Source organism: Phycodurus eques, chromosome 1 (assembly GCF_024500275.1).
Source record: "Phycodurus eques isolate BA_2022a chromosome 1, UOR_Pequ_1.1, whole genome shotgun sequence".
Lineage (NCBI taxonomy): Eukaryota > Metazoa > Chordata > Actinopteri > Syngnathiformes > Syngnathidae > Phycodurus > Phycodurus eques.
The window spans coordinates 14,545,183-14,566,891 of NC_084525.1; the positions used below are offsets into that span (position 1 = coordinate 14,545,183).

General features: G+C 41.2%; 1 protein-coding gene across 9 annotated transcripts; it reads left to right on the top strand.

Moving 5' to 3' along the window:
- The first annotated feature begins 628 nt into the window (after positions 1–628).
- bin1b (bridging integrator 1b) lies at positions 629–21,215 on the top strand. 9 transcript variants are annotated; one of them, XM_061679455.1, is made up of 18 exons: positions 631–912; positions 4,308–4,388; positions 4,517–4,571; positions 5,622–5,716; positions 5,898–5,933; positions 6,111–6,206; positions 8,729–8,836; positions 10,265–10,357; positions 11,865–11,950; positions 13,225–13,300; positions 13,394–13,449; positions 13,525–13,566; positions 15,811–15,853; positions 18,035–18,124; positions 19,392–19,412; positions 20,236–20,289; positions 20,354–20,455; positions 20,546–21,215. In XM_061679455.1, the coding sequence occupies exons 1-18, from the start codon at positions 823–825 to the stop codon at positions 20,645–20,647; spliced, it is 1,326 nt and encodes a 441-aa protein (XP_061535439.1). In that variant the 5' UTR covers positions 631–822; the 3' UTR covers positions 20,648–21,215. The 9 variants fall into 9 exon arrangements, with proteins under 9 accessions (XP_061535499.1, XP_061535481.1, XP_061535455.1 ...); XM_061679497.1 differs by lacking the exon at positions 10,265–10,357 and having other exon boundaries at positions 630–912; XM_061679471.1 differs by lacking the exon at positions 5,898–5,933 and having other exon boundaries at positions 630–912.
- The last annotated feature ends 494 nt before the right edge of the window (positions 21,216–21,709 follow it).

Consider the following 21,709-nt stretch of genomic DNA (forward strand, 5'->3'; position numbering starts at 1 on the left):
AAAGTAGATTTTGGCAAAGTAGAAGTGCTCAATCACTGTGATTAAGACAGATTTCTGAACAATATTTCAGAGAACTAGGCCTTTGTGTCATAGAAAAAGTCTTGATCTTTAAGTTCAGCTCATGAAAAATAGGAGCAAAAACAAAAGTGCATTTACGCTTTTGGTCAATATACTGTATTTCGAAAGACCGTTTCCAGTGATATGCGGCAGATTCCTTTTGTAAAACTTGTATGTAACAATTAAATATATTTTAGGACAATGACAATGTATTTAATATCTTCTTGTTTACAGAAAGTCATCATGAAGTTGTGGTTGGAGGAAATATTTATTTTTGGGGAAATAAATCTGTGAAAAGGAATGTAATTGTTTCATTACTGCCCTCTGGTGGTGTTGCCTATATAAAATCCCATCTAACTGGAAAAGTGCATGTACACAAATAAACATCAAGCATGGGCCCGAAAGCTGCCCGCACCAGGTGTCGCCTAATAATACCAGCAGGCAGCGCTACGCCTTTAAGAGCAAGATGAGGAGGAAATCTAATAGGTCCACATTTAGAGTGCAAGTCTACATGAATTAGGAGAGCAGAAAGGCTCTTTTCCACGTCCACTTTATTTCCCTTGTTCTTGTGGACTCACAAAAAAAACAAAACAACAAACCGGATTAAATTATGCACTGCTCCTTTAAGAAGATCCAACGGGATTAGAGTTACGCGCAACGAGCCAATTCGGCGTCCGGTGGCTTCTACGCACACTTCGTTTCCTCGGGAGACGCTTGTCACTCGGTACTGACTCGGTGCCGCCTCAGTCCAGAACGCAACGAGTCATGGCCGAGACTGGGAACAGTGGAAAGGGGGTCACCGCCGGGAAACTGGCCATCACGGTCCAGAAGAGGCTGAGCAGAGCGCAGGAGAAGGTACGATAAAACCCTTCACTGATCACCTCTTGGCCTCGTTTACGTGTAGGATATTGATTATGGTCAAGTTATTTGACACCACACTTGATTTCAACTGTTCTATTTAAACTCACTTATTGAGTCCTTGTAACCACATCAATTAAATCATGCCAGTCAAGAAAGTGTGCTCATACAACTCTTAAATTTTTTTTTAAAAAAATAAATACAATTTAAAAAATAAAATAATAATAATAATAAAAAAAAGGTTTCTGATATCCAGTCAAGGGGCACTTGTGCTTTTCAATCTTGCCTGTGGAGCGTCGATGTGTAAAAAAACGCTCCAACCTCAAATCGCTGCAGGGTTGCTGTTCACCAGTAGAGGGAGACAGTGAGACACCTCACTCCCGAGGAGGTACATGATGAGGAAGACATTTATGATAAACCTCACAAATTGCAGAAATTAGGTTTTGAGGGGGGCAGATTTGATGTGTTTGGGATTCGTTAAAAAAAGACTATAATAGTGTAGGAAAATTGCTACATTCCATTGGGGGAAATTAAGTTGCATTTGTGCTCATAAGGAAAAAGCAAGCGAGTCCAGTTTGCAAAGCGTAAAAAAATAAAGTGTTCATCGGGCTAAAAGTAGACGACAATAAAATGAGATAAAAGTAGACGACTGTAAAAAAATATATATTTTTGAAGGCAGATCGACAGAGGATAGCTAACTAGATAACTTGCTAGCTGGCTATCCAGCTATCTATCTAGTTAGATAGATAGTTGATTCATCCACAAAGGAAATGTACCCCCCAAAAAATGCTTTGACCCAGGTCCTCATTGTGAAGCAAGTTCTTCTGTCCTGTCTAATCACTTAGTGCAAAGTCAACTGAACGCCTGCTGATCTTATAGCATCTCATCACCTCGCATGTGCACACACACACACACTGGGGAGGAAAAGGGATGACCATTCTCAGGAGCCCTAGAAAATAATGTGTTCAATTCATAGTGGGGCCAAAAGTGTTTTTCACCGGGCCACAAATCCAGGCAGCATCCCTGTACGCACAACACACACCGCACACAAAATTGGTTTACTTCATAATATATGACAAGTGTGTAGTTGCAACCACGAAAGAAAACAATGTTAAGTGTCCAAATGAATAATTGATGAAATAGATGAAACCAGAAAAAGCAGCTTTATGCTAGTAACGAGGTAGGTCAAAGTTTTATCCTCCGTGTCGGGGCCGGCTGTCGTTGGGGGGCGTTGGGTGTGGGCTGCAGCTGTCCGTTAACTGGCGTTGCCTTGCAGCCACGAAGGCGCCCATTGCTCATCGCTCTGACTGTATGTTAGTGAGTGAAGCAGCCAACGAAAAATCATCTATGGGCTGTTTTGTGTCCAGCCTCTCTGAGATGAGTCACGTGAATTAAAACCCTGCTTGGTGTGCACACCTGTCCGTCTTTCCCAGCAGGACTCCCAGGATGCCTCAGTGCCAGAGAGGCTTGGGGGAGGAGATACACATCTATGAATAGCCCCCCAACCCTGCTTCCCCATTTCTCTCATAGCCACAAAGTGTCTGTGTGTATTTTTGGCTTCAGAAATTGGACACCAGCACATTGTGAGCATGTGTGAGGCATTGAACCTCCACATACAGGGGATCTTATTGAATCGTTTTTAATTGTGCATGGGGCACAACAGTGAAATAGTGGGTAACATGTCTACCTCACAGTTCTGAGGATCGGGGTTTGACTCTCAGCGCCGGCCTTTCTGTGTAAACTTAAGGTGTTCTCTCTGGGCTTGTGTGGGCTTTCTCCGGGTACTCTGGCTTTCTCCCACATTTCAAAAACATCAATGTTAGCTTCATTGAAGACTCTAAATTGTCTATCGGTGTGATTGTGAGTGTGAATTCATGTTTGTCTACACACTACTCAAAAAAGTCCTGGATTTTGGGCTGTTGGGTGAAATTTCAGAATAAACCTCACATGCTGTAATATTTACAGGCGCCCCTAATTTGACCTTCTTTATCCAACGATTCAATGTTTCAGTACCTTTTGCACGACTTGCTGTTCTCCAACAAAGAACTGAACATAAAAAGTGTTTACTTTGGATACTGGTATGCCTTTCTCTTCCAGTCCCTTTGTATCTCTATTTTCATCAATAGTTATGTCGTCTTTGTCCCATGATGTCAAAATGTGAACAGCAAGACTGTTTAAACACCAATTCTAATTGAACCAGGAAATATATTGGTCCATTCATTCATCAAACACCTGTTGCCATTCAATGCCTTGTTTTAACTACTAAATTACAAATATTAATTAATATTGAGTTGGACATGTGCATTCAAAAGTTTACACAAGGTAAAATTAAGTTATAGTGCATTTTAGGTTAATCTGGAAAGCCCAATATCATAAACATTTTGGGGGTAGTATATGTACCCTGCCATTGGGTGACGACCAGTCCAGGGTTGTACCTCGCCTCTCGCTCAAAGTCAGCTGAGATAGGCTCCAGCTCAACAGTGACCCTAATGAGGATAAACGACAAAGAAAATGGATGGATGGATGTTGCCTCAAGTGCTCCCTGCAACATCAAGGTCAACCCCCGCGGTGGCGTTAGAGGACGAAATATGAGCGTGTGTAGCAGGCTGTGGGGAAGTCCCTGTGGGTGTGCTAATTGTGGCTCGTGGCACTGGTCATCTGACCACATTAGTGACCTGGTTACACTCACACCAAACACATCTGGGTTTATCTTAAAGTGCAGCCCAACTCGTATCATTCAGCGGAATTGCCACTTTCTCATTCATGAACTCAAATTTATTTTTCATTAAATAATAAATCCTCAAGTATAGTGCAGACACCACCTACATAAAATTGGCTTGACACATGAAAAATAGACTTAATATTCTTATATTTGTGTGGGGTAGCATAATGGAATAGTGGTTAGCATGTGTGGAGTTTGCATGGTCTCCTTGTGCTTGCGTGGGTTTTCTCCTGGTACTCCCGCTTCCTCCCACATTGTTAGCTTCATTAAAGACTCCAGTCTCAATGGTGCATTAGTGTGAATGTTAGTGCAAATTAATTGAATTAATGAAACTACTCCCTGAAAGTTAGGGATATTCAGCTTCATGGTGAAATTTCAGGAACTTAATTTAACCTTCTGTAAATGTTTGCATGCACATGTCCAATTGTTCAATGTTTCATCACTTTTTGGACAACTTAATGTTCTCTAACAAGGAGCTGAATGGCCAATTGTTATTTTGATTTATTTTTTCACATTTCTACAAAGGTCCACTTCTATGCCTTTCTGCGACTCTTCCAGTCTCTCTGTTGCAACTTGCTCATGACACTATGTGACAGTTTAAGCTGAGTGGCCACTTCCCCCTGAGAACACCTTGTCCCACCATTGTAAAACATGTCGCTGTGCTTTTCAGGTTTTGCAGAAACTCGGCAAAGCGGATGAGACCAGAGATGTCGTCTTTGAGGAAATGGTGTCCAACTTCAACAAGCAGATGGTCATTACCACAAGTTGTCACTCACAACATCATTCACTTTTTGTCATGAACACTTATTTGCCACCTTTATGCTTATAATAGAAGCTTGTTTCACATTGCTGTTGCTCTCTGACCTTTCTCACGTCCAGGGAGAAGGCACCAAGCTGCAGAAGGATCTGAAAGCGTATATGACAGCAGTGAAGAGTAAGACAGAGTAGACGCTCTCCCTTGATAAGTGGTTCACGGACAGTCTTGTGTGAAGTACCTGAATGCGATAGTTGGGTAAAAGGACAAGTATCTTTCAAAGAAACTTATTTTGGGTGAAGAAGTAAAAATCACCTTGTAGAATATTACTTGAGTAAGTGAGTAGAATATTACTAATCACCTTGTAGAATATTACTTGAGTAAAAGGATTACTCAAGTAATATGGAGTACTGTATTTAAGTATCAAAAGTAATTTTCTGATATGAATTGTACCTGAGGTTTGAAGTAAAGGTATTTTGAAGAAAGTGAGGGTTTAGAATTTGGATTGTTTTTATTTTAATTTTTAAAATGTAGTTGACTTCAGTGTACAGTTCTTTAAAGCTGCAGGCTGGCTAGTGGGCCAGGTTAGCTAGCACACGCCTAGCTAGCCTGCCCATCGCGTTAACCATATGGCCAATCGAGCTCATGATAACTGAAAGTTTTGACTTAATGGCTTAACATCAATTAGTTTAACCTACCTCCATGTACTTCTTGAGGTTGGATGGGGAGCTTTTGCATGCCAAAATGTCTGTTACTTTAGGATTATGTACGAAAAGCCTTCCTGTAAATATGCCCACAAGTATGTAATGTTATCCTGATGAGTTCAACATTGTAGTTGTTTTGGCCGTCATCTGCTGCTGATATTGTGTGAACAACAGAATCAGCAGCAGGTGTTTCCGTCTTGTCAAAAGTTGTCATCTACTACGCAGGGGTAAATTGCGCACCTTGCTATGGGCAGGCAGGATTTTTTTCCTCCACTTTGTGTGCCTCTTTTCAGGCATTTCATCAACCATCAATTTATATTATTTGGCAAATGTTGGTGTAAAAGTGAAAGTTGCCATACATGAAAATTCTATAGCAGTACTATATTTGAACTCATTTCCATTACAAGACGACGAACGAGTTTGGCCTCGTTTCAACTAGCATTGATATAGTTAATTGACTGTAAGAACATCACACTGACTTATTTAAGATGGTGTCTGCCACCTGCTCTTCTCTGACATGTTTCAGCTTTACACGAGGCATCACGGAGGCTGCAGGACTGCCTGGCTGACATGTACGAGCCCGAGTGGTTCGGCAAAGAGGAGATGGATGCCATGGTGGAGGTGAGATCCTGACCTTTGATCTCTGCTGCCTTCCCTATACATATATACATGGAATGGAGTATATTCTGTGATGCATTTCCCCACTTTTTTTTCTCTGGCGCTTGAGCACCAGCACACTTTTATTTCACTCTGTTGTCACTTTCTTTGCTTCAACTGCATGCGTGTGTCCTTCCTGCTGAAGGAGATGATAGAGAAGGAGATGGACAATAACTTGGAGGTAAAATGTAGATTGGTTAAAAATGTCACATCAGAAATTAGGTCCACTAGAACCACCAAGAAACAAAGACATATTTGTTTGTAGGAGTTTTAGTGAGCAGACAAATTTCTATTGCAGTGCACTAAATGTGAATCTTATGCTTTATATAATATGTTTGTGTGTGTGTGCGTGTTGTAGGACACAGACACACTGTGGTTGGACTTCCATCAGAACATCACTGACAACTCAATGCTGTCGATTGATTCGTACCTGGCTCAGTTCCCTGAAATCAAGGTGTTTCTTTGTTGTTGTTGTATGTTCAAATGTGACAATATTATGAGGTTAGGGACATTATTCAGGAATAGTTCTCACACTTACCTTTCAAATGCTCTCACACACAAACTACTGAAAGGCTCTCATAAACACTAGTCAACTGCGCTCATGAACACTTGTCAAATGCTCTTATGAACACTAGTCAAACATGCATGAGCACTACTGAAAGTCTTGTTCTCATAATACCAGTCAAACATGCTCATGCGAGCATTTCACTGGTGCTCACGCACGCATGTCACTGGTGCTCACGCGTTCATGTCACTGACACTCATGCACGCTTTTCAATCATGTTTACACCCGCATGTCAATGACAGTCACACGCTCCTCAATTATGCAAACACGCAAAGTGTAAATCTTAATTTAGGTACAGTGAGTACGGAAAGTATTCAGACCCCCTTAAACTTTCTCCCATCTCCCGACTCCATCTCTGGAGCTCAGCCACAGTGATCGTTGGGTTCTTCTTTACCTCTCTCACCAAGACTCTTCTCCCCTAATTGCTCAGTTTGGCCGGATGGCCAGCTTTAGGAAGGGTTCTGGTCGTCCTAAACGTCTTCCATTTAAGGATTATGGAGGCCACTGTGCTCTTAGGAACCTTAAGTGCAGCAGAATTTTTTTTGTAACCTTAGCCAGATCTGTGCCTTGCCACAATTCTGTCTCTGAGCTCTTCGGGCAGTTCCTTTGACCTCATGATTCTCATTTGCTCTGACTGTGAGCTGTATGGTCTTATATAGACAGGTGTGTGGCTTTGCTAATCAAGTCCAATCAGTATAATCAAACACAGTCGGACTCCAATGAAGATGTAGAACCATCTCAAGGATGATAGAAGAAAAGTACAGCACCAAGTTAAATATGAGTGTCACAGCAAAGGGTGTGAATACTTATGGCTGTGTGATATTTCAGTTTTTCTTTTTTAATAAATCTGCAAAAGAAATCAACAATTCCATTTTTTTTTCTGTCAATATGGGGTCCTGTATGTACATTAATGAGGAAAAAAATGAACTTAAATGATTTTATCAAATGGCTGCAATATAACAAAGAGTGACAAATATAAGAGGGTCTGAATACTTTCCGTACCCACTGTACATAGTTCCATTCAAAAGTGAAACTCATAAAGATGCACTGCACACACTCAGAGTAAAATATTTCATATTTAAAATATATACGTATAATTTTGATTATTGTAGCTCATAGCAAACAAAACCCCCAAATTTCCCATCTTTACAAACTAAAATACAAACTGAAAATAAATAATGAATTAATTCAAGAAATAAAGATTATTGTAATGTAGAAATTAGTCAGGAATTTTCCCTCTGAAAAGTACTTTAGTGTTTAATATTTGTATTTATATTTTAGTTTCTAGAGATGGGGAATTTGGGGTTTTCATTTGCTATGAGCTATAATCATAAAAATTATACATCCATCCATTCATCCATTTTCTGAGCCGCTTATCCTCACTAGGGTCGCAGGAATGCTGGAGCCTATCCCAGCTATCTTCGGGCAGGCCAATTGCAGGTCACACATAAACAAACAACCATTCACACCCACATTCACACCTACGGGCAATTTAGAGTCTTCAATTAACCTACCATGGATGTTTTTTGGGCTGTGGGAGGAAACCGGAGTGCCCGGAGAAAACCCACACAGGCACAGGGAGAACATGCAAACTGCACACAGGCGGGGCTGGGGATTGAACCCCTGTCCTCAGAACTGTGAGGCAGACCCTCTAACCAGTCGTCCAGCGTGCCGCCCAAAATTATACATGTATATATTTTAAATGTGAAATATTTCAGTCTGTGTGTGCACTGCATATTTACAATGTGAGTTTCACTGTATGAATTGAGCTACCGAACTAAAATTAGACATAATCGACGTGTGCGTGAGCATGATTGACATGCACGCATGAACGGTATTGACGTGTGCGTGAACACCAGTGACATGTACGCATGAATGTGATTGACATGAGTGCCAGTGACATGCTTGCGTTCGCGCGTTTGACTAGTGTTCATGAAAACAAGATTTTCAGTCGTGCGTATGATGAGAGCGTTTAACTTGTAACTAGTGTGTAAGAGAGCCTTTCAGTACTGTGTGTGTGTGTGTGTGTGTGCGCGTGTGTGTGTGCGCGTGTGTGTGTGTGTGTGTGTGTGTGTGTGTGTGTGTCTGTGTGTGTGTGTGTGAGAGCGAGCGAGCATTTGAAAAGTAAATGTTAGCGCTAATCCTGAATAATGTCCATTATGGCCCCTCATACAATATCAAGGTTACCCCCGTTTCGCACTTCATTTTTCGCGGCCCAGCTACAACACGGTTTTTTTTTATTTTGGACTGCACCTAACTGCACTAGGATCATTTTTAATGGATTTTAAAGCTTTTTACATTAATATAAATACTAAAACGCGGGTCCACTGTATATACTGTGAATGAGATTGAGCAAGTGGTGAATCCAGTGGATAACGAGGACCTGCTTACTCTCCTGCGGTCCCCTACAGGCACGCATTGCAAAGCGGGACCGTAAAATGGTGGATTTTGACAGCGCCAGGCACCACTTTGCCTCTTTACAGAAAGGCAAGAAAAAGGACGAAGCCAAGATCGCTAAGGTAACTCAGTCAGCATGTAATGTTTTTACAGGAAACATGTTTGTCAATTTGCAGAGGTGGGTAGACTAGCCAAATATTATACTCAGGTAAAAGTAATGTTACTGTAGAATTAGATGACTCAAGTAAAAGTAAAAAGTAGTCCTCCACATATTTACTTGAGTAAGAAAGTACTCAGTGAAAGAACTACTGAAGTAAAGAGTAACTGGTGAGTAACTTCTGACTTTAAAAAAAAAAATATATATATTTTTTTTTAATCAGAGCATGAACATCAAATAAAATAAAGATTTTTAATATATGGGAGTACACACCTGCCACCATTTAAAATTTTAAGTGCTCAGAAACCAACAACACGTGCATTGGGCCCTCCAGAAACATTATGTGCTTTATTGACTTAAATAAAATAATGAAGAAACTGTTCGCTGGACAGACTTATTGATTGCGTGTGCGCTTGTGAGAGAGAGAGAGAGAGAGAGAGAGAGAGAGAGAGAGAGAGAGAGCGAGAGAGAGAGAGAGAGAGAGAGAGAGAGAGTGAGGGAGAGATTATTGCACGTATCCCCAAGAGGCATGTTTTACAGTGATTTATGACCATAAAATATGGCAAATGTTGCCAGATGCACTGCCAAAACAACAAAAGAAAAATCTGCAACTTACCGCAAGGTGTTTTCTCAAGTTAGAAGTGGGCTTCAAATATCCACATTTGGGCAGATGCAAAACTAAATCATCATAAGCATAATCTGCATCATAAAGCTGTTGTTTTTCTGAGCCTGTAAATACTCGCGGGGCTGGGGTTTTTATTTCCCAAAATGAGTCATTTTGATTGGGCCACAAAGGGTTTGTGTGCGGTCATGTGACTGCCTTGTGCCATCTGGTTGGTGAATTGGAGTCAAATGACACTAGTGATCACATTGGCACAACAGCGCCCTATGCGGAAGTGGAAAATCAAGTCTAAAAATAGATTGCGCACACAATAATGGATAAATAAAAGTAGCGAGCAGCATCTCGATCATTGTAACAGAGTAAAGGTATCGATTCTTCTTAACATAAATACTCAAGTAAAAGGTAAGGTGCATTCAAACTCCTCTGACAAGTATAATTTATCCAAAATGTTGCTTGAGTAAATGTAATTTGTTTACTCAAATTACTTCAAATTCTTCCTGGGGCTAGGTTTTGGCCCGTGGGCTTAATGTTTTGGGCCCCTTACATTAAATGTTGCCTTTTTACTTGCTTACTGTTCACTTTCCAAAAAGGAATTAACACGATTGCTGTTGTTTGGCACTATTTGCTTTTTGTTGGCTTTGGTCTTGTTCCTCCTTCACTTCTGCTTCCTCCTGCTCGTCCTCATGCTCCCACTTTCCCACTCTTGATCCCTTGACCTTTCTCCCCACTACTGTTCCTGCTCCTTTTCATTTGCATGGTGTGCGTGGCCAGCCTGCAGCCCTGTTGGAGATGGCGGCACCAAGCTGGGCACAGGGTTTGCTCTCAGCCCACCAGGTGGCTCAGACTAACCTCTCCTACAACCAGGTGATGAATGACCCTAAATACAAATGTAAAGGACATTTCACCATGACGTCACACGTACTTCCGGGTAGCCCAAGCTTTCTGCGACAGTGTCACTAAGGAAACAAACGCTTCTGTCGTTTGACCAACGCAGAGCCATTGAGAAAACAGGCTAAATGGCTTGAATAAGGATTTTAGCCTAGTTTGAATGTGTGACATGTCAGTCGAAAAGATGTTACGTGAGGTAAGCTGCTTGGTGTGAGACCCAATGGCGGCAATAATTTACATTTCAACTGGTAAATAGATTCAATGTAGATGTGGTGGAAATTCAGAGATACTGTACTTAACCTGTTGTTCACCAATACTGGCCACTCATGCCAGAGTAGCCTCTGCACCACTTGCACACTGACAGGAGTATCTGCAACATTTGCACAATCAACATTGGCCCATATTATCGCGCTACTAGTCACTTTAAACTGCATACACTCCTTGAAGTCTCGACACCCTTTGCACAATGGCCATTGCACCGGACTATTGCTATATTAGTCAGGTAAACTGCTGTAAGTGCTAGAGGACTCTGCATCTTTTTGCACAATCGTCAATTTTTATTTTTTTTTAAATTATACCGGTATTACCAGATAACTAGCAATCCTTTATTGGTCAGTGACTGTTTTTCTCAGTCTCTTTATGTCTCAAAAGGTTTCTCTGTCACTTGACTGTTGTCGTACTACAGCGGCTCCAACTACCGGAGACAAATTCCTTGTGTGTTTTTTGGACATACTTGGCAAAATAAAGAGGATTATGATTCTGATTCTGATCATTGAGGGACTGGCTTGTACTTGAGGAGATAACAATAAATACAATTCCTTAACCTTGGTCATGGTAGATGTAGCCTGAATGCTAGCATACTAGCATAATTTGTAAATGAAACTAGCCTCGTCGTTTGGTGACTGTTTGATTTCTAATATGTTAGGCTATGGTAGATGCTCTTCTTCCCTTTTATCGACTACAAGTAAGAAGGCTATGACGGCTTGAGCATGACTGTGCTTTTAATGACACAGAAGTGCTCTTTTGACGCTGAAATGGGTAGCATGCTGTAGTCGACTAGTAGTATGCTTTTCTAAATGACTTGAAGACAACCCAACTAAACATTTTATACATACCTTTTTAGGAAATGTCCCTTTAGAAGTGGCTACCACACCACCAGGCAGTCTTGCTATCTTCTTTGTACAACCGTATTTATGCTGGAATTATTTAGATTTCATTTTTTCATGGTTTCAGTTGAGGTCAGTGATAGTCATTCACGTTCTGCCACCCAGAAGTATCCTAGCTTCAACTCTTTACAAATATAATGAAATGTCCTATGTTTAAGGCTTTGTTGGGTCTGTCGAAATGTCAGCTGACAGCGTGTCATTGTGAGTTGATGTGCCTATTAATAAGTTGATGTGACTCCATTTTTTATCTGCATGTGCATCACTGGATCATGTTGAATTTGCGTTATGGCTGATTGTTTGTTTGCGTGTGCATGCAGGCCGAGGAGGAGCTGGGTCGCTCTCAGAAAATTTTCGAAGAGCTGAACGTGGAATTGCAAGACCAGCTTCCAGTGCTGTGGGACAGGTGAAACAACATCACTAGATCCAAACATTACTGAATGGTACTTTGACCTTTGCGTTGAATTTGTTCTGTGACCGAGGTGAAAATTCAATTGACTGTAAACCTCCTCTATTGGCGGGGGATAGGGACAGAGCCCTGCCGCAAATAGCCAAAAATCCGTGAGTAATTTATGTCCCTCCATCGAAACTATTCTCAGGGGTGGTTTCTAATATGGGCGATATGGCGACATTCTGTAGAGGGCGGCACTCCAGCAGCCAACCCCCCGCCCCTGTTGATGGTCGGTCAGGGGGAGTGCAATTTTGGAGCGTCACACAGGGCCTATAGTTTTGGGCAAATTATTGTTCAGGTGGCAGTTCATCAGCAGTACCTCCCCTTGACGAGTGGCTGGCGGGCGCAATCTAGGGACATCGCACAAGCCACCATTCGGTCCAGGACCGCCAATGACTATTCTAATATCCTAATGATGCCACATGATGGTGGCAAAGCTCTATGGCCAAACGAAAGTCCTCAACTTACTTCAACAAACTTCCTTAATACCCAGATGTTGCCAAACGATACTGTTATTAAAAACAGCAAATATGAATATTTTTTAGCGAATAATTGAGGACAGGTTGAAAAAGAATTGCTTAGGCAAATTCGTGAATACCAACCCACCAGTATGCAGAGGTTTGTTGTACTTGTATATCAAATCAGTTTTCCAAATTTAAATTAATTGAATACCATTACAGTGGACCCTTGCAGACTTGCGGTTCAGCGATATATCTATTTTTTCCAAAGCAATTCAATTATCCGCAGAGTTTTGCTATTCGTGGTCTGGCCTGGTCCCTATCTCCAGCTATTTGGAGGGGTCCACTGTAATCTATTCCAGTACCCCCAAAAAAACACAAAACACATTTTGTGTGCGTTTTTCATTCATTCGTTCATCTTCCGTTCCGCTTATCCTCACCAGGGTCGCGGGCGTGGTGGAGCCTATCCCAGCTATCGTGTGTGTTTTTAATCCAGAAAAATAGCACTGGATTGTATGAAAACAAAGTAATTAACTGACTTTATAAATCCAATTACGATACTGTATATTGGGACAAGATGAAAGTCACAACAACAACTGTGTGTGTTACACCAATTGTGCTTATTCAAGCCGTAAATACAGTGGTACCTGAACCTACCAGGTACCACTGTATTTATAACCATTCAACCTGACTGTGTGCATTGGTGTGTGCGTGTGCGTGTGTGTGTGTGCGTGTGCGCGTATGTGTCTGTGTCGGTGTACACATGGATAGTCGTGTTGGCGTCTATGTTAACACATTCCAGAGTCTGGCGAGTCACCAAGAGAAGTTTCATAAGGAGATGAGCAAGGTGAGTCAGTCAGTTAACATTTCTCACTTCCTTGTCCATGAGTTGATCAGAGATGCTTCATCCTTCTTTGTGATCCTCCTTCCTCATCCTCAGCTGAGTCAAAACCTGAATGACGTCATGACCAAACTTGAAGAGCAGAGGCACCTCAAGTAAGTCAGTCCGATTTTAGAGGCAATCACAGTAACGTGGAGCCAGAAAGTGATGTCCCTCACCCCCTACTGTAGAAAGGATGTTGCAGCAGCCAAGCCTGGGGACAACGCAAAGAGGTAACTGGCATGGCTGCTGCATGCTTTTTCCTTCAACACCTGAGTCCATTTTCATTCTCATGTTTGGGAGTGTCACACATAGGCGTCTGCCACATTCGGCCCACCACATCATTTTATGTGGCCCACGAAAGCAAATCAGCTGTGTCAAATTCCATGTCACTTGCTAGAATCTTTACCAAAATTTTAAATCGTCAATAATAATAGCTAATAACGTTGTGATATTGAAAACTTTTTTTGTCTGTTACCAAACCCCCTTTTACAGTAAGTTGAACAAACAATTATCCTTTACCTTTGACTACAAACTAGTTATCCATCCATTTGTTGAGTACATCGGGGCAAAAACGTATTTAGTCAGCCAAATTGTGTAAGTTCTCCCATTTATAAAGATGAGAGAGGCCTGTAATTTTCATCATAGGTATACCTTACCGACGAGAGACAAAATGAGATAAAACAAATCCAATTAATCACATTGTCTGATTTTTAAAAGAAGTTATCAAATTATGGTGGAAAATAAGTATTTGGTCAATAACAAAAGTTGACAGAGGTCCAACGTTTTCTGTAAGTCTTCACAAGGTTTTCATACACTATTGCTGGTATTTTGGCCCATTCCTCCATGCAGCTCTCCTCTAGAGCAATGATGTTTTGGGGTTGTCGCTGGGCAACACAGACTTTCAACTCCCTCCAAAGATTTTCTTTGGGGTTGAGAACTGGAGACTGGCTAGGCCACTCCAGGACCTAGAAATGCTTCTTAGGAAGCCACTCCTTCATTGCCCGGGCGCTGTGTTTGGGATCATTGTCATGCTGAAAGACCCAGCCACGTTTCATCTTCAATGCCCTTGCTGATGGAAGGAGGTTTTCACTCAAAATCTCACGATACATGGCCCCATTCATTCTTTCCTTGACACGGATCAGTCGTCCTGGTCCCTATGCAGAAACACAGCCCCAAAGCATGATTTTTCCACCCCCATGCTTCACATTAGGTATGGTGTTCTTTGGATGCAACTGAGCATTCTTTCTCCTCCATACACAAGTTGAGTTTTTACCAAAAGGTTCTATTTTGGTTTCATCTGACCATATGACATTCTCCCAATCCTCTTCTGAATCATCCAAAAGCTCTCTCGCAAACTTCAGACGGGCCTGGACATGTACTGGCTTAAGCAGGGAGACACGTCTGGCACTGCAGGATTTGAGTACCTGGATGTGTAGTGTGTTACTGATCGTAGCCTTTGTTACTTTGGTCCCAGCTCTCTGCAGGACTGTTTGAAGTTGTGGACAGGTGTCTTTTATACTGATAACAACTTCACACAGGTTCCATTAATACAGGTAATGAGTGGAGGACATAGGAGCCTCTTAAAGAAGAAGTTACATGTCTGTGAGAGCCAGAAATCTTGCTTGTTTGTAGGTCACCAAATACTTAGTTTCCTTATTATTCCTTATTTTATGATGACGCAATCAAACATTTATATGATTTAAAAGTCATAACGTCCCTCTGTAGGAAACCGGCGACAAAAATGAGTTTGACGCACCTGCTTGGTTTAGACACGTAACTGTTTTTGTTATTTGACCAGTCCAACAAACATCTTTAAAAATTGCAAAATGAGAAAATGTATATGGTGGTACCTAGACCTTTGAATGTTGGGTCTTGAGAGTTTTTCGAGAGATGGCCGAGGTTGGCCTTGACTTGTGAGCAAACGTTTGAGATACAAGTACTAGAATTCACTGCACAATGAGCAGCAGTTTGGCATCTAGTGAATAATTCTTCAAAAAGATGTCAAGTGCTTTCTTCAAGCTGTTTATTGCCACTCCTAGTTGAGGTTTACTGTCATATTAAACATAAAACAAAGAATTACACATTTATTTAAAACAACCACATAACTTTGCCTTAAACAAAAGCCTCCTAGCTTAATGCTAAAAATCAAAGCAAACTCTTTAGACGGGCCAACGAATACCATCAATGTTGCTGTTAAAACCCTTTTAAGCAACAGATATTGGAGCAAATAATATAACAATACTCAGAGGCCTTTATTCTTTTTCCTCTTTGAAATACAACTAATAAACAACTATAAAAACTAATACTACTGCAGCTTACTGAGTATTCGTGACTGTCTACGTTATTTCCATGGTCAGTCACAACATGGTCAGTCGTGGCAGTGATTGTGTGATTAGATGTGTCATTTTCCCATCATTTTGCAGGAACATGTACCTTTTTTGTCACTTCTCTCCACCTGTCATTGTGTCTTGCAGTGAAGAAGCCAACCACAGCCAGGCAGCCAGCTCGCCACCAACGGTAACAAAAAATATTAATAATAAAATATTAATAATAATAATCCCTCTTTGTACTTTGGCTTAATGGTGCTGCATCCCGTCATTAACTAACACCTCAGTCAAATGTCAAGCATCTACAGTGGTACCTTGACTTACTGGTACAGCGCAGTAATTTAGACTATCGTAGAAAAGTAAATTGATTTCAGTGCTCATACATTATATACAGGGTCATTGAAAAATAACTCACTATTTTAAAATACTTATTTATTCATATGTTGTAATATTCTTCTCAATTTTTTTGTGTGTGTATGTTCCATGATTAAAGGAACAAGTCTATTCTACGAAACCAACGACTTTGGAAGAACTTGAAGGGTGAATACGAGAAGTTATGTCTTCCATCTCACAAGAGTTCCTTGTGAAATCAGTTAATGCGGTTCCCAGGCGGCTTGAGAAACCGGTGGCTAATACTGGCGCCCATATCGAATTTTAAATAAAACTCCATGCAATACACTTTCTTCTCATGTTAATTTCTTGTAAGAATTATAGTTCAGAAATAAATTACTTAAAAAGTACTTAAAAATAGGGAGTTACTTTTCAATCAACCTGTAGATTCATTAAACGCTTGGGAAAACATTTTTCAGAGTGCAAAAACCTGCCTAATTTCTACATTTAAAATAATTTTCATTATTTTTTGATTGTTTGTTAGGTAATATTATAGTTTCTTGAGATGGTGAATTTTATGTTTTCATTTGCTGTAAGTTTTAATCATCAATATTCTACATACAAATAAATTTTAAAAAATCATGAAATATTTCATTCTGACTGCGATTGGCTGGCGACCAGTTCAGGTTGTACCCCGCCGCTCGCCCGAAGGTAGCTGGGATAGGCTCCAGCACACCCGTGACCCTAGTGAGGATAGGAGTACAGAAAATGGATGGATGGATTTCATTCTGAGTGTGTGTAGTGCATTCCTATCATATGAGTTTGCCTTTTTGAATTGAACTACACAACTAAATTCCGCCTTTGACACTTATTTATGGAGATGTACCTGTAGGAGTGCCCCAATCTTTTGTATTTTTCAAGTTAAGAGCTGGCACTTGTCGTTTTGTTGTTGTTGTTGCTTTGTGTTAAAAGCCAAAATTTTAGATACAAGTGAGCTCCAGGTAAATCAGTAAGTATAGTACACTCGTAACCCACAGCATTTATTAAGTCATGTAACTGATCAGTGGCGTGCATGGGGGTAGAAACGCCCGAAGCTTTGCACGGAACAGATGTAGTATAGCGAGGGTCCACTGGGAGTTTGCTTGTTTGGTATCAGTCGACCCTGGAGGGTTGTTTTCGCCTGTTTTATGTTGGCAGCAAGGGAGCTAAACGCAATTCTGTAAAAACGATACAAGGAGTGAGTTCTTTACTGATATGCAATACTTTAATGGTAGTCAACCGGAAACTACATTACATCCATCCATTTTCTGAGCCACTTCTCCTCACTAGGGTCGCGGGCGTGCTGGAGCCTATCCCAGCTCTCATCGGGCAGGAGGCGGGGTACACCCTGAACTGGTTGCCAGCCAATCGCAGGGCACATACAAATAAACAACCATTCGCACTCACAGTCACACCTACGGGCAAATTTTAGAGTCTCCAATTAATGTATGTTTTTGGGATGTGGGAGGAAATCGGAGTGCCCGGAGAAAACCCACGCAGGCACGGGGAGAACATGCAAACTCCACCTGGGTCTAACCAGTCGTCCACCGTGCCGCAACTACATTACAGTGGAATGTAATTAGTACATTATCTTGGATTTAGGAAAAGAGTAGACAACCTCACAAATAGCGTAACACACAGTTGTTGTTGTTTTTTTGACTTTCGGCTTGTCACAACGCACAGTAATTACAGTTTATAAAACCAGTTTCTTTCCATTCTCTTTTACTATATTTGATTGTTTTTAAACAATATATATATATATATATATATATATATATATATATATATATATATATATATATATATATTCATCAAATAGAAAACAAAAAAATGTGTTTTCTTCTCTTTTGCAACGGATTAATGGCAATTCAATTAATTTCAGTGGGCAAAATTTATTTGACCAACGAGTACAAGCTTCATCATGGAACTAATTCAACTCATAAGTCGAGTGACCACTGTATACTGAAGTGTGTGCTTCTGCATGTGCATATGTGTTTGGAAGAGGCCCAACCCGCTGCCCAGCCGGCCTCCGCAGCATGATGAGCCGCTCGATGACGACACTTCTGACATTAACACAGAGTCCAGAACACAGGTCAGCCGGCGGTTGGACTGAACCCACATAGTGTGCGAGATGTTTAGTAACCCTAGTGCAGGGGTGTCAAACAAATGTTTGTTGCAGGGCACATTGTAGTTATTGTTTACCTCAGAGGGCTGTTATGTCTGTGGAACCATATAAATGTATAATCGCCTCAACGTATCCTTACATACACAGCGGAACCTTGGTTTTCATATGCCGTAGTTTTTGACCTTTTTTTTTTTTTTTGCCAAAATCTTGTCCTGGTTTTTGTACAGTTGAGAATGTTCCAAACACAAAACGCATCCGTCTGCCCACGTCGCTCCTAACTTTGGAAATTTTGGTCCAGAAGTAGACGCGCTGATTTGCTTACGCGGGCCACATGAAATGATATGGCGGGCCGAATCCTTGAGTTTGACACCCATGCCCTCGTGTGTGACCATGTGTGTGTGTGAGGTAGTGTGAGCCCTGGCCACAGGTCAACCTGCTGGATTTGCATGGTTTACAGCCCATCACATGTCCAGCTCCCCAGGTGGGTGTGGTGGGTGCTGATGAGGCGAAAGACAAGGCTGCATTGGTGGCTACAACACTCACACACAGATACAAGTGTAAAGAAATACTAAATACTGTACTTGGTTTGTTCGCTTGCACGCGGCCATTTAGGCTCCTTGTGAGGAAAGAATAAAAAGAAAGAATCTGGGCTGAAGTGACAAGAACACAGCCACAGATCTTTCGGCAGCTCAACTCTTCTGACCGCATCCTCCAACCGTTTTCCTCAACTTTCTATCTTTGGGAAAGCGATGAATGCTTCCCTCCTTTTTTGCATTCTGTCCTGATTGGAAATTGCATCCAAAAGCGGCGCAGTATGACATATTTAACTCTTTTCGCTGACGATAAGTTGTTCGCAAATGGCTAACTTAGCTCCGTGGAGAGCAGCAATGTAATAATTTTACAACAGCCATTCTATGTCATCATTCCCAGAATGCTTTGCACATGCTAAAACATGGTGGTGATAGTGTATGATATTATGGTCTTAAAAAAAAATAAAAATCGTTTTTGTTAACCTATGGAAATAAATTATAAATATATACCACTATATTTCAGTAACAGATGTCAGTAGTTGTAAAATTAAATGTATTTGTCATTTCAATCGGAGCTCACTTTAATACCACCCCGATCTCTTCTGTTTGTTGTTTTTGTTTAACTCTATTTTGCTGCTCTTTAGCCTCATTAAGCTTAGTCAGCCTTATTAAGCTACTCATTTTGTCTTTACTGCTACATGAAGGCGCCATCTTGGGACTCGTGGGTAAGAATGGACTCCCTTCTTTTGGATTTAAAAGCGATATAGGCTTATCACTTCAAGTTGCTTTCTCCTCTTCTGCATGTTGACAACTAACACAACCCCACCCTCTCACCTACTAAACACCTACTAAACGCCTCCCACCAACATCCTTCTGAAGTTGAAGTGAGTTGAGGAGCTTCTTTTAGACAAAAGTAGTGTTTTTCTGCCATCTTGGTCCCAAGGAACTGAATGGAAGTGAGTTGAGGAGCTTCTTTTAAACAAAATAGTGCTTTGCTGCCGTCTTTGTGTCAAGGAACTATGTTGACGTGAGTTTAAGGCCTTCATTTAGACACAAGTAGTGCTTTGTTACTATGTTGACATGTTTGGTCAGGCCATAGTCTTGTCAAATTGAAAACAAAAATGAGGTTTGCTACCCTCTATAAGGCATCTATAAGCAATTATAAACCTTTTTAGGGGGGTGTCAATTACCAGCACATTTTCACGATTGGCTCAGTCCCCATCCCATGCCAATAGCAGGGGTTCAATGTATGATTGCCACACGATGGCGCCAAAGCAATATTTTTCAGACAGGGCTTTGGCCTGAGCACAAAACAGCAAGCAGGTGATTTAAAAAAAGAAAAATAAATAAATCAGAGGACATGTTAAAAAAATCTGTGGACCTGTGAATGTGAGGGTTTACTTTAAACCTTTTTAAGGTGGGCGTCGATTACTCAGTGATTTTTGCTATGTTCGGCGTGCTTTTATCTGTCAGATTGTTTGGGGGTAAACGACTTGGTTCAAATATTCTCCTCAAATAACCCACAAATGACTTTTTCTTTCTTGGCAGGGTTCTGAATCCAACAGCTCAGAATACAAGCTCCCTCCTGGATTTGTCTACAAGGTGAGCCATTACACTGCCGATGGACCGTGCGACTTTATGTATTGACTCAAGTGTCCTGCTCCAGGTCAAAGCCATCCACGAATATGCTGCCACTGATGGGGACGAGCTGGAGCTCAATATTGGGGACACTGTCCTCGTTTTGGCCTTTGACAACCCTGATGAGCAAGTCAGTAATGTCCCTCCAGAATTTGCACTCTGGTGCATGTGTGTGACTGCTGTAGTGTTTGTTAATGTGTGTATGCATGTGTTTGTATAGGACGACGGCTGGCTCATGGGTGTGCAGGAATCTCTCTGGATACGTAACAAAGATATTTCATCCAAAGGTGTCTTCCCCGAAAACTTCACGCAGAAGCTTTGAAGTTCACACCGCCTTCCTCATGGTGCTCACTGAGTTATTTGGAATAAAACATGAGATATCTAATGATATATTTGTGAGTCTAAAAATTGTCATTTATAAAGTCGAGAACTAATTTCAAATCGAAGTCAACTAAATGCATCTTATTTGTTACATGGAATCCTGATTCACAGAAGGTATCTTATCTTTTTTGGAGTTCTCATTCTTCACGTTTTATTTTTGTGGAGAGTTCACCCACAACCATTGATAACAAGTGAACAAGACAGGAAGTAATAGATGGTGTGCGTCAGTGACATAAAAAGTCAAGCTCACACTGAGGTGACACTGAAGTGACCTGACCAGAGTGCTAATAACTGAGATTGGTCAAAGATGGAAAAAAGGAAATCTCCCCTCAACTTTTGATATTTCGTGTTTAGTTTGATTGTTTTTGTCACGTTGATATCCTTGCTTCCGTGCATTGTCTTTCCTTTTTTAAAGGACATAAAATATTTTGGGCGATGTTCAATCAGGTGGAGAACCTCCATGAAGCAGTCACGTTATATTATTATCATTAAAGATTGATGAAAACTGTCGTGTTGTGTTTTATTACAAATGGGATTTCGTGTTTTGGAGGGGAAAATTGACAAAGGTGAGTTTGTGACCTGTCAGGTAACCAACGTCTCAAAGGCTGAATGCTACAGGCAATTATTTAAGTCACTTTTCAATTATTTACCATGCACATGTACAGATAAGGTAACCATTGTTAATAGTCCATCCATCTATCCATCCATCCATCCATCCATTTTCTACCGCTTATCGGAGGTCGGGTCGCGGGGACGGTAGCTTTAGCAGGGACGCCCAAACTTCCCTCTCCCCAGCCACTTCATCCAGCTCTTCCGGGGGGATCCCGAGGCGTTCTCAGGCCAGCCGAAGGACGTAGTCTCTCCAGCGTGTCCTGGGTCGTCCCCGGGGTCTCCTCCAGGTGGGACGTGCCCGGAACACCTCCAGTCTCATCAGGTCAATCGGAATTCTGTGAAATTCCATCCAGTCAATAGTAACACTTGAAATTTTTTTTACCATTTTTGC

Bases quoted from the DNA above. Each gene is read 5' to 3' on its own strand.
- bin1b (XM_061679455.1), top strand. From the start codon at position 823: ATGGCCGAGACTGGGAACAGTGGAAAGGGGGTCACCGCCGGGAAACTG. The intron at 6,207-8,728 runs GTGTTTCTTTGT...GGTCCCCTACAG, and splicing joins CTCAGTTCCCTGAAATCAAG to GCACGCATTGCAAAGCGGGA. The intron at 8,837-10,264 runs GTAACTCAGTCA...GTGCGTGGCCAG, and splicing joins ACGAAGCCAAGATCGCTAAG to CCTGCAGCCCTGTTGGAGAT.